The 16990-nt window shown below is 43.3% G+C and overlaps 1 protein-coding gene across 2 annotated transcripts; it reads left to right on the top strand.

The window, feature by feature from the left end:
- The first annotated feature begins 5455 nt into the window (after nt 1-5455).
- On the top strand, nt 5456-15344 carry GABARAPL1 (GABA type A receptor associated protein like 1). Of its 2 annotated transcripts, none has more exons than XM_027593777.2 (5): nt 5456-5815; nt 9183-9261; nt 10358-10476; nt 11336-11397; nt 13451-15344. In XM_027593777.2, the coding sequence occupies exons 1-5, from the start codon at nt 5726-5728 to the stop codon at nt 13581-13583; spliced, it is 483 nt and encodes a 160-aa protein (XP_027449578.1). In that variant the 5' UTR covers nt 5456-5725; the 3' UTR covers nt 13584-15344. The 2 variants fall into 2 exon arrangements, with proteins under 2 accessions (XP_027449578.1, XP_027449580.1); XM_027593779.2 differs by lacking the exon at nt 13451-15344 and adding an exon at nt 11594-12700 and having other exon boundaries at nt 5461-5815.
- Nucleotides 15345-16990: the final 1646 nt, after the last annotated feature.

Here is a 16990-nt window from a genome sequence, read left to right as displayed (position 1 = left end):
TCCCTCTCCCTCTACCCCCTCCTGCTTGTGCATGCGATCTGTCTCTCATTTTTCTCTCTAAAAGAAAAAAAGTAAATCTTTAAAAAAAAAAAAGAAGTCTTTCATTTTGTACAGCTCTTCAGAGCTCCTTTCTGTCTGGTAGATGGGATGTTGCCCAATTCAGGGATCACTTAATAAAGCCAATAAGATCTTTATTTTTTTTAAAGAAATTTCATTTATTTATTTATCAGAGAGAGATAGAGCACAAGCAGGGGGAGCGACAGGTAGAGGGAGAAGCAGGCTTCCCACTGAACAAGTAGCCCAATGAGGGACTTGATCCCAGGACCCTGGGATCATGACTCAAGCCTAAGGCAGACACCTGACTGAGCCACCCAGGCATCCCGCCAATAAGAGCTTTAAAACGTACTCAGTTGAGTTTTGTTTTTTAATAAAACTAAACTAACATAGTGACAGTTGGGACAGAGCAAAGTGAGCACATTCAAATTATTAAGAAGGAAGATCCACCTATGCACAGTCCTGAGGCAAGAAAGATTGGAGTCATCCTGATGGTAGTTGGCACTGTTTTGCAGATGGCAGTTTATCTAAAAATTCAAATTAACTAACTCCTTTGTTTAAATTCCAAGCATATGAAGTGAATTTGGCAAATGGTTATGAGTTGCTGAACTTCATTATTATATTTCTCATTTGAGATCACTACATTGAAATTCTGGTTTTACACATTAGTTTATTTTTTATTAAAGTAGAGTTGACATACAATGTTATATTCGTTTCAGGGGTACAACATAATGATTTGACAATTCTATGCATTACACTATGCTCGTCACATTAAGTATAGTCACCACCTGTCACCATACAACATTATTACAATATTCTTCTTATTATTATTATTGAAGGAGAGCCAGAGAGTGGGGGGCAGAGGAAGAGAGAGAGAGAATCTTAAGCAAGCTCCATGCCCAGCATGGAGTCTGACATTAGTCTCAAACTCACGACCTTGAGATCATGACCTGAGCTGAAATCAAGAGTTGGATACTTAGGGCGCCTGGGTGGCTCAGATGGTTAAGCGTCTGCCTTCGGCTCAGGTCATGATCCCAGGGTCCTGGGATTGAGCCCCGCATCGGGCTCCCTGCTCCGCAGAAGCCTGCTTCTCCCTCTCCCACTCCCCCTGCTTGTGTTCCCTCTCTTGCTGTGTCTCTCTGTCAAATAAATAAAATCTTTAAAAGAAAAAAAAAAGAGTTGGATACTTAACCGACTAAGCCACCTAGGCACCCCATAATAATCATTATTACAATATTATTGATTCTATTTCTTATGCTGTACTTCTCATCCCTGTGACTTCTTTATTTCATAACTGGAAGTTTATATCTCTTAATCCCTTTCACCTATTTTCCCCATACCCCCAACCCCGCCTTGCTGGAAACCACTAGTTTGTTCTCTGTATTTATAATTCTGTTTCTGTTCTTGCTTGCTTGCTTGTTTGCTCTGGTTTTTAGATTCCATATGAATCTAAATTCCCAAATTACATGATATTTGTCTTTCTCTGAGTTATTCCTTTTAGCATAATACTTTCTAGGTCTATACATGTCATAAATGGCAAGATCTCATTTTTTTTATAGCTGAATAATATTCCATTGTATGCATATATACCCCCTCTTCTTTATCCATTTATTTATTGATAGACACTTAAGTTACTCCTGTAACTTGGTTATTATTATAATGCTGTAATAAATATAGGGGTGCATATATCTTTTCAAATTAGTGTTTTCATTTTCTTGGGGTAAATAGCCAGTAGTGGAATTATTGGATCACATGGTATTTCTATTTTTAATTTTTTGAGAAAACTCAATATTGTTTTCCATAGTGGCTGCACCAATTGACATTCCCATCAGTGATGCACAAGAGTCCCTTTCTCCACATTCTCACCAACACTTGTTATTTCTTGTCTTTTTGATAGTAGCCCATCTGACAGGTGTAAGGTGGCATGCATTTCCCTAATGATTAGTGATATTGAGCATCTTTTCATGTGCTTTTTGGCACACATTAGTTTAACTGTGATAATATAAAAATATCCTGAATAAAAAAGAAATCAGACCTACCTATATGGTCAATTCCAGCTGTTTTTGTATTCTAATGATTGACTGAGGGAAAAATATAAAAAAGTATTTTAAGAGCAATTGAGAAAATGTGAATACAAACTCCGTATTAATGTTGGAAAATATTGGTAATTTTTTTAGGTGTAATAGTATCATGATTATGTAGGAACATTTCCTATTCTTAGCAGGATTATATTGAGTATTTTGGGGTTAAGTGTCATGAAGTTTACATTTACTTTCAAATGAAAAAAATCAAGGTGGTGGGTATATAAGTGTTCATCCTACTATTTTTTGAAATTTTTTACCTATTTGAAAGTGTTCATTAAAGATCAAAAAAACTCTAACCCTTGAGAACACAAAAAATTAGATTACAAGAAAAAATTGAAATGCGTATTTGAGAAAATGTGAGCTTTTTTAAAGACCTTATTGTTTTTTTAAGATTTTATTTATGTATTTGAAAGACAGAGAGAGAGAGATCACAAGCGGCCGGCGGGGGGGCGGGGGGGGGCGTGTAGGGGCAGAGGGAGAAACAAGCTCCCCGCTGAGCAAGAGCCTGATGCGGGGCTCAAAGCAGGGCTCAATGCTGTGCTCGATCCCAGGACCCTGGGATAATGACCTGAGCTGAAGGCAGACGCTTAACTGGCTAAGCCACCCAGGCGCCCCAGGACCTTATTATTTTTGGAGCAGTTTTAGGTTCACAACAAAATTAGGAGGAAAATATAGAGATTTTCCATATACCTACTGCCCCCCACACATGCATAGCCGCTCCCATTATTAGTATTCTCCACCAGAGTGGTACATTTGTTACAACGGAGGAACCTACATCGACACATCATAATCATCCCAAATCCAAAGTTTACATTAGGGTTCAGTTCTGGTGTCATACATTACACTGGTTTGGACAAATGTTTAATGACATGTATCCATCATTATATGAGAATTTTCATCCCCGACCCCCAACCCCTGGCAACCATTGAACTTTTTACTCTCTCCATAGTTTTGCTTTTTTCAGAATGTCATATACCGTTGGAATCATACAGTATTTAGCCTTTTAGATTGGCTTCTCTCACTTAGTAATATGCATTTAAGATATTTTCATGTCTTGATAGTTCATTTCCTCTTGGCACTGATAATATTACATTGTCTGGACGAACTACAGTTTATCCATTCACCTACCAAAAAGCATCTTGATTTCTTCCAAGTTTTGGCAATTATGAATAAAGCTGCTATAAACATCTGTGTGTAGGTTTTTATGTGGACAGAGTTTTAAGTTTCTTTGGGTAAATACTAAGGAGGATGATTGTTGGATCATATTGTAAGAGTATGTTTAGTTTTCTAAGAAACCACCAAACTGTCTTCCGAAGTGGTTATGCCATTTTCCATCCCTTTCAGTAATGAATGAGAATTCCTGAAATGTGAGGTTTTTAATATAGTATTTTGTCTCTGGTTAAAAATTGAATGTCTGTTGGATATTTTGTCTGATTCAATGTGTTAATTTATAAAATTACTGTTTGCATATTTTAAATTTTATGCTGATAATAAAGGTAGAGAGCAAACTTTGAAAGTTGCCAAATTGTATATTCTAAGATTAGCATTTTTAAAAACTTTGAGGTAGAAATATTAACTGAAATTTTATCTTCAAACTATTTTTCATATGTAAGTTGCCATTGCGCTTAGGTATTTTTTAAAATAAAAGTTAAAGTCAGCATTTTAACTAGCTATGATTTGATCAGAGAACCACACTCTCAAAATACTAATCTCCATCATGGTTACCTTTCTCACCTGGTTGTAAAGTACTTCCTTTAAGAGATCTTAGCTAGGGCGCCTGGGTGGCTCAGTTGGTTAAGCGACTGCCTTCGGCTCAGGTCATGATCCTGGAGTCCTGGGCCCGAGTCCCACATCCGGCTCCCTGCTCAGCAGGGAGTCTGCTTCTCCCTCTGACCCTCTTCCCTCTCATGCTATCTCTCTCATTCTCTCTCTCAAATAAATAAATAAAATCTTTAAAAAAAAAGAGAGAGAGATCTTAGCTATAGCGGGTCAAAACTAAAATGAGCCAGTAATTTGAATTTGAAAATAAGAACTAAAGATTATAAACATATAATGCAATAGAATAATTCCTGGATTTTTATGCAAAAAAGGACTGAAAGATGCCATGGAGAAAAATAATTAACATCAAGAAGTAAAGCTATGCTCTTCATTTTCCTTTTTTCAAAGATGAAACTTAGATTTTTTTTAAATTTTGTGGGTTTGTTTTTTAAACCAGAGACACCGAGACCGTGATAAAAGAAGGTAGGTGACAGGGACTGCCGTTGTATATTTCAGAGCTCCCTGGACTCGATCGGAGCAAAGTGGTCCTTCCTCTTCTCTTCTGTATCATTTACAGTTTTCGCTGCCTTCCCCCTACAAGTCCCTGGAATTCCTGCCATTAGCAGTGGCTGGAAAGGCCTCAGTCCTTTGATTCTTAGTGGGGAAAGGGGAGGGCCGGAGGGAGGCGACAATGGCACTTAGCCCACCAGTCTTCTTCCATCAGCCCTTCCGGGGGGCACTTTATTTTCACCTTAGGGACACTTAACAAGTAATACTATCCTCTGGTGAATTTTTGCAGAATAAAAACAGAAATGTTTAAGAAGTATTGAGTTAACCACCTGAATTGCTTGATATTTTCGTTTACGGAAGACAGGCCCAACTTCTGAGTTAAACAGGGGAAAGTGAATCATTTCTATACTGGAACATGAGCGAAGCCCTTAGCAGTCCTGACTGACGGCACTTCTCTGGACCTTGATTACATCGCTTGCCCTTCACCTTATACATCATCTCCTCAAATTCCTGAGTCATGCTTTGTTTACGCCGCCGCTCTAGGAGCAAACTGCGACAAGGACCTAAACAAAATGACGCCAGCGTGGTGAAGGAGGGGTCAGGGTCGGAGGGAGCCCGCCTAGCACCCCGAGAGCTGGCGGCGCAACTGAAGGCGCAAAGGGCAAAATGCAAGCACCGCTCATTTCTGTACTGACCAAAAGAATTCCAGGACCCCCATTCTTTCCTTCCCTAGACTCCAGATCCCAATAAGCTGGAAAAAGCTGGATATTCGCCCTCTGTGTTTGTTTTTGGATCAAACCAAGAAACAGCGAGAAAGAGGGAAGAAGATATCTTTAGAACGTATTTTTTGCATTCAAACCATTTTTAATGTCACAGCCACAATAAAATTCGAAGTCAAAAATTTTCATGTCTGTAACAAACTCTGCTCAGGAAAGTTTAGATTAAAAGAGAACTCCTCAAAAATAGATCGTGTCCCGCCCTTCCCCCCACCCGGAGCGGTCCAAACGCTGGGGGGCGGGGTGGGGAGGCGGGACGTCATGACGTCACAATACCAACGCGCTGCCGTGTTGTTTTTGTGCTTCCAGCTCTCGGGAAAAGCCGCTGGGATTTCTCTACCCGATCCACTCTGTCCTGCGTCGGAGGGGACACGACATCCCTTCGGAAGGCTCTGCCAAGCTGCGTTGCGACGGGAGCTGACATTTCTGGGGCGGTTCTGATACCTATTGAAATTTGGCAGAGGGAAGGGAGACGGGAGAGACGCAACCATCAGCGAGGAAGGCAGGCCCCGTCCGGGGATCTTAGAAACCCTGCGGTCCATCATGAAGTTCCAGTATAAGGAGGACCATCCCTTTGAGTATCGGAAAAAGGAAGGAGAAAAGATCCGGAAGAAATATCCGGACAGGGTCCCTGTGAGTGTAATGGGGAACGGGGAGGGGGAGGGAAGGGGGTTAGCGGGGGTGGGGGGAAACGGGGGAGTCGTGATGGCTGCCCTTAGGTACCGAAGAAGGGTGGTCTCTATGATGACTGAGCCCTGAACGCCCTTCACTGCTAGGACAGCCAATGGAATGGACGTTCTCACTGCAGATCTTTTAAAACCCATCTCCCCAGGGCCCGTCATCTTTACAACTGACCGCATCTTTAGAGCGGAGCCTACGTTTGAGTGACTCAGCAGTATTCAGAGGATGTGTAGGTGTTCAAAATGTGGCCCTTTCGTGAGAGAAGGATCAGGTTGGGACCCTACATTTGTTCCCTTTAAGATCCCAGGGAAATTGTTCTGGAAATAACTTGATGCAATGAGGTTTGCGTCCATCGATTTCTGTTTTAGGTGCTTCTCCCTTAAGTCGACTTTGGCCCTCGTAACATTGGGTTTGGGAGGGAAGGGTTCAGAAACCAATGGATCCTTTCTTTAGTCCATAAGAAGTAGAAAAGCGTGTGTGTGTTGGGGGGGGGGAGGGGAGGGGGCGCCACAAGACAGGTCTGGCCCAGAAAACAAGGTCACGTTCTCTGCGCAACAGCCCGATTGCCTCATCATTCTTGGCTCCAGGGGCATTTATGGATGCAGCGCGTCTCCCACCGGTACTTACTCGATCACATTGTACCTGTACACAATGATGAAGGAGTGAGGCCTTTTTCTTTCCGTTTTGGAAGCTGGTTTATGTGGTTAAAATTAGTGCCTGCAGTCAGAAGATACAGAGGAAACATTAAGGTAGCTTTCTGCATCCGGGCGCTTTTTCCGTCACCCCCTCCCCCGCCACTTGCCTGGTTTTTCTGTAATGTAGGCTGCGCAGCTGGATTGGAAGGCAGAAGACTTTTGAGTGTGGTAGGGGGAACAACAACCCTTGCGTTTTGGAGATGGAAGAGCAGAGACTTTCAGATTGTGCTATCTTCAGGCAGGGATATTAGGATAAACATTACATATTATGTACAGGTAAAGTAATTGTGATTATCTGGTGTCAGTTCTTGACCCGCAGGTACCCTCTGGGACTCTTCAATCCTTACCTAATTTTCATCGTGTTACGGCTACTGGAAGCATCTTGGGCTTTATGCCCGCAGTAGAAACCCCGTGCAGTCCTTCATAAGGAAGCAAGAAGACCTTAGGGCTGTTCCATTCACCTGGAATTGCACACAAGGGTGTTCGGCTAAAAAGGAGAGCTAGCTCTGTTACTCACCCAGTTAATGATCCTTTGCAAATTACGCGTTTAGTCTCTGGACCTTGGGTGACTGCTTCAAAAGTTTCCCCCAATTGTGCTGATAGCAGTCCTGCTTTCTTAGAATATTTAAAAATGTCAACTTTCATTGATTGATAGTTTACTCTGTATCTGGCAGTATTGTACATGCTCTGACTTTATTCACTTAATCCTCACACCATTATAATCCCGTTTTACAGATGTAGCACGGAGAAATGAAGTATTCCTAAAGGTTTCCTGTGGCTGGTGTGTGGCAGAGCTGAGATTCGAACTCTGGTTGTTGGATCCTCCATGCCATATTGTTTCTCAGTTTCTAATACAGTTTTATTAAACGATTAAGGAGGCACTGTGTACCTCACACTGTTAGGTATTGGAAACCAAGAAAAAACATCGTGGCCTTCAAAAGGTCAGGGTCGTATGATGCTAGACAGCATCAGTGACTACCTTTTACTCAGAACTCTAAGTCTGAGGCTCTGTTGCAGTAGCTCTGCCTCAGTCACAAACTCTGAAATGTACCTGTTCCTAAATCTAGTTAAAATTCCCAGGTATTTCTTCAAAACTAAGCCCTTCCCATTTCAGCCATTTACATGCATTCACCCAGAATATTTCAACTCATCCTCCCTATTTTCCTGCTCATTGTTTGATGTAAGAAAAAATGTTTTACCTCTGTGATAATTTGTAAGCTGTTAGAACCATCAGTCAGATCTCATGGTTCCTCCAGTTGGGTTTTAACCAGAAACTAAGCCTCCCAACTGCTCATCAGGTGCTCAGCCTGTGACCTTTGTAGTTGTGACACAGGAAGAAGAGCTCTGCTCTCTGAGTTGTGAGATTTTGTTCTAGTTCTGGGCAGGATCCTTAATCTTGATGTCCTGAAGTGTCCAGTTTACAAAAAAGGGTTGGTGTAAGTGATTTCTGAAGCCCCTTCCAGCTGGACCATTGGTGTTACCAATGCAATCAAGTACCCTGACTGCTCACATAACTCAATTTTAGTTTGGCCCCACCTTATCTCTTAGCTACCATCCAGAAGAATAGATGTGTCATACGTAGAGAGGGGAGGGTTTCTTGAGATCTTAAAGTATCTTGATAGCTACAATGTATTGAAAACCTGCAACATTGCGGGGAGGAAGGGATTGTCTAGGCTTAAACTTTGTAAAAGGCCCTGTGGAATATGGGCCACATTGCACAAAAAAAAAAAACAAACCTGAGCACCATAGAGGAAAAGCATCTTACTACCTAGGGCCCACGAGTAGAGTTGGGATTCTTGGAAACCTAAAGTATTTTCTGGTAAGCCAAGGCCTTAATGATTACCCAACCCCCCCCCCCCACCCCCCGTTCCTCCTCCAAAGCCTGCGGTCCTGTCTGGATATCTTATCTGCAGTATGTTTTATTGCCCTCTTTTTCTGCTCTCTTTTTGTGGTTTCCATCACTTATGACTGATGGGAGCTGGCAGCTCCCAGGGTTCCTTTGAGACACAGTGCTAGGCTCTCTGTCTTTCCCTTTGATTTTATTAACTTGCTGCCTCCTGTCCATCCTCGTTGTTGGGCCTTCACTGGTCTCTCCCTGAACCTCTTCCTACTTTTTCTTTTAAATTTCTGATTCACATTTTTTCCTCCATTTTTCATTTTTAAATTTTTAGTGGGATCATGCCCCTCTGGTCTTCCTGGTTAAGGATGCTTTTTCTCCAGAAACACAAAATAATGTTTTTCACTATTTTAATGTGTTCCCTTTCATTTAAAAGCTTCAAGCCTCAAGTCCTGCTCAATGCACAGTCCTCTTGATGCTCTCATTAAATACAAGGAAGTATAGATCCTATACCTGACAGGTAACTTGTAATTACTATCTAAACTCAAGGTTCTCTTTACTTTTCGTCGCATGCCCTCCATTCTCTTCTTGTTGCAGTAAGAGAACTGTAATCTTACTCAGGAAGCCCATGTTCCCACAGGTTTTGTAAGAGGTAAAGGGGAATAAGAAATGGGAACATTTTAATGGGTCTAGACAAATGCACTTCAAATAGGGCAACCGTAGGATGTGGAAGGAAAAATACTAGATTAGATTCTTTATTTTTCATCCTCACTTTCCTCCCTCCCAGGTGATTGTGGAGAAGGCTCCTAAGGCCAGGGTGCCTGATCTGGACAAGAGGAAGTACCTGGTGCCCTCTGATCTCACAGGTAATGCTTTTTCCCTCCGCAGGCCCTCTTTCCCATCCTGGAGCCTCTTTCGTACCTCCTGTGTGCATGGGATTGTGGGATTGAGAGGAAGTAGAGTTGAAGAAAGTGGGTGGGATTCTCCAGAGAGCGGGGGTGGGGGGGTGGGGGGGTGGGGGTGGGGTGGAATGCAAACCGGAGTGACTCAGCCGTTCTTCTCCATTGCCAGTTCCCTCATGCATTTCCCATCACAACGCCTTGTGTGATTTAGACACAGCAGAATGCACAACATTGAAAGCAATGGCCAGATGTCTGTGTTTTAAACTACTTAGAATCTGCTTTGTTATTGTGATAATCAGTTTATTCCAAAAGGAAAGTCAGAGGGCAGATTACGTTTTAGAGATTCGCAGCTGAATACTTTGTCTCCTCATATTTGGTAATACGTTTTGTAGTTACTGTTTGGGATTACAAAGAATATATTGTTCACCTTAATGATCGTTACTGGAATAACCAGGAATCCAGAAAACACTGCAAAGATTTTGTAGACGTATTTGCCCCAGGGTTGTTAGATTTGAATATCAGTCTTCTAGAACTTTTTCAGTATGTTTGGTAGAAGGTGCAGCGTTGAACCCCACTTACTGCCCAGACTTTGGGATGAGCGACCATGCTGAGATTACTGGAGTCCAGTAGACCTCTCCCCGTCACGTGTTTGTCATAAGGTGGGAATGGGGATGGAAGTGCATTTCAGATGCCATTTAGACAACAATTAGAGAGTATTTTGGTCTGGATGTACATAGGATTCCCTCAAAGTCGTCCTCAAAGCTTTGAGTGGGGATGCTAACAGTATGTCTGAAAATTGAGTAAAGTGGGAAAGGATTGAAGAATAAGCTTCTCAGTGGCATGTCAGGGAATATGGAGGCTTCTTTGAGTTGCACATTCTATTTCTAAAGCTATAGGACAGTATTTGGCTCTGCTGAGATTTTATCTAAAGCTGGTACTTTAACGGGCGCAGGTGCAGTAGAGGTTTTGTTTCGTTCTGTTTTGTTTTCTGGGTCTTCCCCCCGCCCCCTGCCTTGTTTTTCCTAATCGTCTTCCTTTTCTAAAACCTTCCTTTATCCAGTTGGCCAGTTCTACTTCCTAATCCGGAAGAGGATCCACCTGAGGCCCGAGGACGCCTTGTTCTTCTTTGTCAACAACACTATCCCTCCCACTAGCGCTACCATGGGCCAGCTGTATGAGGTAAGTGTCCTGGTCACAACAACACCGTGCGGTCTCGTGTTCTCTAGCCTTTGTTCCGGGGTCTGTTGATAACACACCTGGGAAGTGGGGCAAGAGGTGTTACTTCCCTGTATCCCCTTACACGTCCCAGTGTAAGGCTCTGGGCAGTTAAAATGTCACTCGGCCTCTAGGGATTGAGCAGCTTACTAGAGTCATTCTTCTTGAATTCTCAGTTTTGCCTTCTAGGGTTCTAATCTTGGATTGTCTTTATTGAAACAGCAAGAAATTGTTTCTGATTGCAAATTCCAAGTAGAATGCAATTTAAATTTACAAGGTAAAGCCTTTCAATTGATTCATTTGTCTTAATTGATAAACTCAGTTGGAGAGAGTAATTTCCTGACTTCATTTGGTTTAATTGGTAAACTGTCAGGATCTAATGAGAAAACTCTTGTAAAGGACTTGCTCATGCTGTGTCACCCAGTTTTATGGTTGCATTATTCCTTAAAGGATTTCACACGGTATTGCCTTCTTATTGTGCCCTGTGAGTTGTGCACACTTCTTCTAACAATCTCTTAATCTCATTTTTATTCCATAGCCTATAATCCCTGCTAGTGGATATTGTAGTATATGTTATTTTTTGTATGTGTGTTCCTCTTGCTAGAATGAGCTTTTTTAAGGGTCATGTTCTTATCCCTGGTTATCTATATGTGTGGATGTTCTCTTTGAAGATTTTTTGTGAACTCAAAAGTTGAATTCCTGTCACTTCTTTATTCTTTTCTCAGTGGAGGCTCATGATGCCTTGCATACCTACCTACCTTGTGTGAGGCTCAGAATCCTGAAGATAATGAATGTGATGTTTTCCTCTTGTCTCTTCCCTCAGGACAACCATGAGGAAGACTATTTTCTGTATGTGGCCTACAGTGACGAGAGTGTCTATGGGAAGTGAGTGTTGGAAGCCCAGCAGATGGGAGCACCTGGACTCGGGGTAGGGGGAGGGGTGTGTGTGGGACTTGGGGAAAGAGAGGGAGGGCTCCCACCGTGGAGGAGACAGAAGGGGAAGACATCTGGAAACACTACACTGCACACACCGTCATCATATTTTCACACGCTCAATTGATATTTTCTGCTGCTTCCTCAGCCCAGGGAGAAAGTATGTCAGGACAGAGGCGTTGGATTGGCTTTGATAGAGGAATGAAGACGATTTAATTTCACAACATTTCTGTGAATTGGTTTTTGTGTGACTTCACGGAAGAGGCAGGAGGCGGGCAAGTTGGGGCCAGAGATGATTGTGGACCACCAGTAACTTCCTGCTCTCTTTCCTCTTCGGGCAGAGATTCTATTTTTGACGTTTGCACAAGACAGGTAGGGAAAGGGAGGGGATGAGGGTGTTTTAGGACTACTTTCTGGCTTTTCATTCCTAGGGACCAAAGGAAGCCCATTGTAATTAAAGCATTGTGACCCCGGCCTATCTCCACTCCTCCCCATCCCTGTCATAATCCCACATGCATCCCGAGACATCACAGCGCCACCCAGTGGTGCTGGTTGACATCAGGCCGACATTGAGATGGAGCTCTCTCACCACTGGAAGAAGACAGGGGCCAGGCATGAGGGATGGTGTGGTTTTGAAGATAGTTTTGGTAGCATTAAACTGGAATTGACTAAGCCGAGCATCTCTGTCTAACCTGCTCTCTCTCTGGTGCCCCTTATCCCACACCTACGTGGGACTTCAGTGAGCCACAACCGTTTCCAATTACGGGCTATAAAACCACTCCTCCAGCACTTCCCAAACTTTGCTCCACGTGTAGGGACGGAGATGTCTTATATACGGAAGGGGCAGGTACGAGGTGAGACAGATTGTCTGCGCCTCCCACTCAGCCAGGATTCTTGCTCCCTGTTGCTGCCCCTTCGGTCCCAGGCACACAGATCTGCTAAGTGATGGATGACCAGCTGCCTCCTGACTTAGGTTTTCATGTACTGCAGCTGCTAGTTAAACAGGTTTGAGGGGATGACTTAATACTTCATGGGGATTCTATGGATTCTGATTATTTTCACTTTGGGGATTTTGTGGGCGGGCGTGGGGAGCAGGCATCGCACTCAGACATGACATTTCAGTTCATCTCTGCTAATGAAAAGGGTCCTTCCTGTGGGAGAAATCTGTGTCTGTTCTCTCAGCTGCAGATTCTTGTGTAATGAAGTTTGTGCTGTCAGGCCAAGGAAATAAAATAATTGCATACCTTGAAAACCAGCCATGAGTTCAGAGATGTTGCTTTTTTTGACCGTACATGTGAAGAGATGGCGTGTGGACTCTGAGCAGAAAAGCTCGAGTGAGGGTGGCTGTTAGAAATGAATGTTCGCGCATGGTCAGACGTAGACAGGTTTACTTAGCTCTTTCCTGGCCAGGAGTTGCTGTTGAGAGGTGAGTGTGGTGGGGGAGCGTGCCCGCGGTGTGGGTGATGTGTGTGTGATTTTTCTGCTCCACAGGTAAGGCTTTGTCATTGCTTTATGCGTTTCTCAAAGCTGAAGATGGAACGCTGCCTGGGTGAGACTATAAGGGGTAAGGTGGGGGTGTGCTTATTAAAAGTGCAGATGTCTAGGCCTCGTCCCAGAGTTAGCTGACTCAGAATCTCGGCGTAGGTGTCTGTGTTGTTCACCAGCTCTTCCTGATTCTGCTGCACGCCAAAGGTGCAGAGGCATTGCTCTCTGTCCCCGGTTTTGTTCTGAGTCCCAACCAGACCTATTCTCTCTGTCACATCTTGGTCATTGTGAGGCCACCATGTCCCAGAGTAGCAAATGGCACATAGGTAAGGCTCCTGGGGTCAGAACAAGCTTGATGTCTCCTGACCATATGAGAGTCTCTCATTCATTCATTTGGAACCAAAATGTGGGTGGGCAGTGAGGGTGCAAAGTTATGAGACAATGAAAAACCAAGGAAGTAGTAGAAAGTCCTTTTTTTTAACCTTAAAGGCCATCTCTAATCCTCTTTCATCTCTTGCAGCCATGTGTCCAGATGGTGTCTATCTCTAGACTTTTATGGATTATATCACAGTCACCAGACGGATAGAAATAGGTGGTTACAAAAGATCCATGGCAGGATTCCAACCACCACCAAACCCTGCCCAGTGCACTGACTGAGAAAGTTAAGTCAGGATTGAGAGAAAAGGAAGAAGCTCAAGCCCCACAAGCACAACACGCAGAGAATTATGGAAAGCTCACAGGAATTTGGATTTTGACATCAAAGCCTTAAAAATGAACACGTGTCAGTATGGACAGAAAAACATCAGGATGTTGTTTCTGATAAAGTCAAATGGGAGCTCATATTTGAATTATGATACAAATTGTATTTTGAAACAAACAGACTTAACCCACTAGCTAGGAATGAGATTAGGTGAATGTTTAAAAGCTAACAAATACATGGCAGATCCCAACTCTCTGTACACATTGCAGACAGTCCCTGTAGCGCAGGAGACTTGGGCCATTGCTCAACCAAAGTAGTTAAGTTTGGAGGTTCTCCCCGAGGTGGCCTTTTATTTCAGTCCTCCTCATCTCTGGATATTCCTGGTGGGGAAAATTGCTCCTTGGGTGGGACATTTCATGCCATTTTAGACCAGCCTTCTGATTCTATAGGTCCATAAAGTTGAATAACTTTTTTTTTTTTTTTAAGATTTTATTTATTTGTCAGAGAGAGGGAACACAAGCAGGGGGAGCGGGAGAGGGAGAAGCAGGCCTCCCGCCGAGCAGGGAGCCCGATGCGGGGTGTGATTCCAGGACCCTGGGATCCTGACCTGAGCCGAAGGCAGACGCTTAACCGACTGAGCCACCCAGGTGTCCCCATGAAATTGAATAACCTAGCTAAGTTCAGAGCCAGACCAGATACTTGAGTGCTGTAATTTGGGTCTGATGCTCTTTCGTGAACAGTATCTCCCAAGTGTGTCTCCTGTGTTTCCTGCTAGTGAAGCTTTAAAGCTGCTTTGTAGCCTCAGGCAATTGTGTCAGTCTTGAACTAAAAACACTTTTAGGAAATGTCTTTTCATTAACCTTGGCCTCATGTGCCAGGTAAGATTGACTTGCCCTGATCCTTCCTTCTGGAGACCAAGGTTGAATGATGTGTCAGAAAGCCCATTCTTGCCTTGGAGGCCAGTATGACTCAGCAGCAGAGATGAGTGAGTCCTTTGCTGTATTCTGGTAGAAAGATCTCAAATACTAGTATGTCGGGTGAGCCTAGATGTCGGCTTCCCAAGGATAGCCTTGCTTCATGCACATTTGTCCTGACTGATTTATTGATGGTTCCTTATCTCACTGTCTCAGGTTTCCCAGTGGACAAAACATACGGTCCTACTCCTAAGTTTAAAAAAAAAAAAAATTGAAGTTTGTTCCCCCCCATCAAGAGAGACAACACCTGTGTCATCCAGACAGCATGCCCCAGTACAGCTCTGTGTGGGTGACAACGAGAAAAAATGCCACTTTGGGCTGGCCGACTGTACTGCTTTATTCCATTTTTTCTGGCTCCATGCAGAATCATTCTCTTCCTTTAAAGCACTGTGCACTTAAAAGCATAGGGGTAGCTAGGCAAGCACGTGCACTGCCTTGGGCCACTCCCGGTTATGCCTTCATGGCCAAGTGTGAGCGGTGCTCCCCAAAGTGGGTGGTGCACAGTCCTCTGTTACAGTGACCCTTCGAACACAGTATTTTATTGCCGGTTGCTATGGAAATGTTACATTTATTAAGCGGTTTGACATTGTCTTTTTATCATTAAGCAAATGTAGGTATGGTATGACATGGATACGGCGCAAGTCAGCTGTAAAGAACAAATTCAGTCACTTCTGGAAAATAAACGAGTTGATACATTGATTCCATCCAGTGTTTACAGAACTTAATCAACTATTCCTAGCTGTGTTTTCTTTTGGATCTTTTTCACTCTGACAGATTTGAACAAGCTCCAAGCATTCATAGTTGTTTTGTGTTTTTTTGTTTGTTTGTTTTTTTATCCCCTGCATGAAACCACCAATTATTTTCAGAAACTGGCCCATTTTGGCCTGGGGTGGCTCTAAGTCCACGTTGTCACTTCAGTGCAACCCTGAGTAACCACCTATTTCCTTCCTATCTCTTGCCTGCCACCCACCTCCTCACCAGCCCTTCTGTTTACCTCGATATTACTGTGTTAGGTGTGAAGTTTGGTCAGCTCTGGCCTGTAGCACATGGCTATGGAGCTTGTTTTTCTCACTTTGGTACATGCTTAAAAACAACAACAAAAAAACTCCAGAAACACAAAAGAGTCCCTGTCTCAAAGGCTGTGAGAGGCTGTGGTGATGTGAGCCTGATTGGCCTGTTATGTCATAGGACCATTTTTTCCCACTTTCTATTATTACAGTTATGGACACTTCGGTACTTCATAAATATACGTGCAGATTATTCTCCATGTTTGATGCAGCAGGAAGTGATCACCCCTAGAAGTAGTCAGGTGACAATTCAATATGCCATTGTTTCAACAGTGACTAACAAGCCCTAAGTAATTCTGGTTGGTGTGTGTCCAACAGCGTGTTGGACAGTTTGTTTTGACAGTTCTGTTTTCAGCCTGGCAGGGTGTTTATCTAAGATCTTTATGATTTTGGCTGAGAGGTACTTAAGCACCTAAAACTTGAATAAAATGATCTTGAGATCTTGGGTGGAGCGTTGAAGTGCATTTTCTATTTTTACACTTCTAAGTAGGTTCAAGGTTACCTCAGATCATTCAGTGAAAGCGTGCTGATTACCTCTTGCTGGGTGTTCAGAGGCTAAAAGTAACAGGCTGTATTTTAGGGGCTGGCATTAGCTAACTCTCTCCAAATCTTTGTTCTGCTGTCATCTCAGGACCACCCTGAGCCCCCTCTTAAGTATTTCAGCAACCTGCACCTACTTGCCACTCTCCCAGTCATTCCTACCATGCTTGTTTCTTCACTTAACACAGATCACCTTTTTTTTTTAAAGATATATTTATTTGTTTGAGAAGAGAGAGCACGTGCACATGCAAACGGAGGGATGGGGGAGTGATGGAGGAGGAGAGGGGCAGAGGGAGAAGGAGAAGCAACAAGTAGACTCTGTGCTCAGCGTGGGGCTCAACCTCATGACCCTGAGATCAGGAGCTGCGCTGAAATCAAGAGTCCGGTGTGCTTAACTGACTGCACCACACAGGTGCCCAGCACAGATCACCTTTTAACTTTTTTTTTTTTTTTAAGTCTTCTCACAAGAATCTAAGTTCCACAAAGGCAGAAACTGTTTTGTTCACTGATTTACATGAACTGGTCAGAACCGTGCCTGACACATAGTTTATGCTCAAAAATAGTGAAAGAACAGTAGCTTCTGATAGGACAGAAGGTTTCAGCTCGAGGACTAGGTAACTCTGCTAAGAACTAAATTAACTATAAAAGCACAGATTAGAAAAGGGCCACTCAAGGAACTCTGGGAGCCCCTTGGAGCTTACTAGAAGATCTTGAGGCAGGAAATAGGGCTCAAATCTCAGGGCTGCCACTTCACTAGCTCTGTGACATGACCCAATCTG

This window comes from Zalophus californianus, chromosome 9 (assembly GCF_009762305.2).
Source record: "Zalophus californianus isolate mZalCal1 chromosome 9, mZalCal1.pri.v2, whole genome shotgun sequence".
NCBI lineage: Eukaryota > Metazoa > Chordata > Mammalia > Carnivora > Otariidae > Zalophus > Zalophus californianus.
This window is presented reverse-complemented; position numbering and strand designations above follow the sequence as displayed.

Coding starts and splice junctions, on each gene's coding strand:
- GABARAPL1 (XM_027593777.2), top strand. CDS start 5,726: ATGAAGTTCCAGTATAAGGAGGACCATCCCTTTGAGTATCGGAAAAAG. Junction 5,816..9,182: donor AATATCCGGACAGGGTCCCT/GTGAGTGTAATG, acceptor CCTCCCTCCCAG/GTGATTGTGGAGAAGGCTCC. Junction 10,477..11,335: donor CCATGGGCCAGCTGTATGAG/GTAAGTGTCCTG, acceptor CTCTTCCCTCAG/GACAACCATGAGGAAGACTA.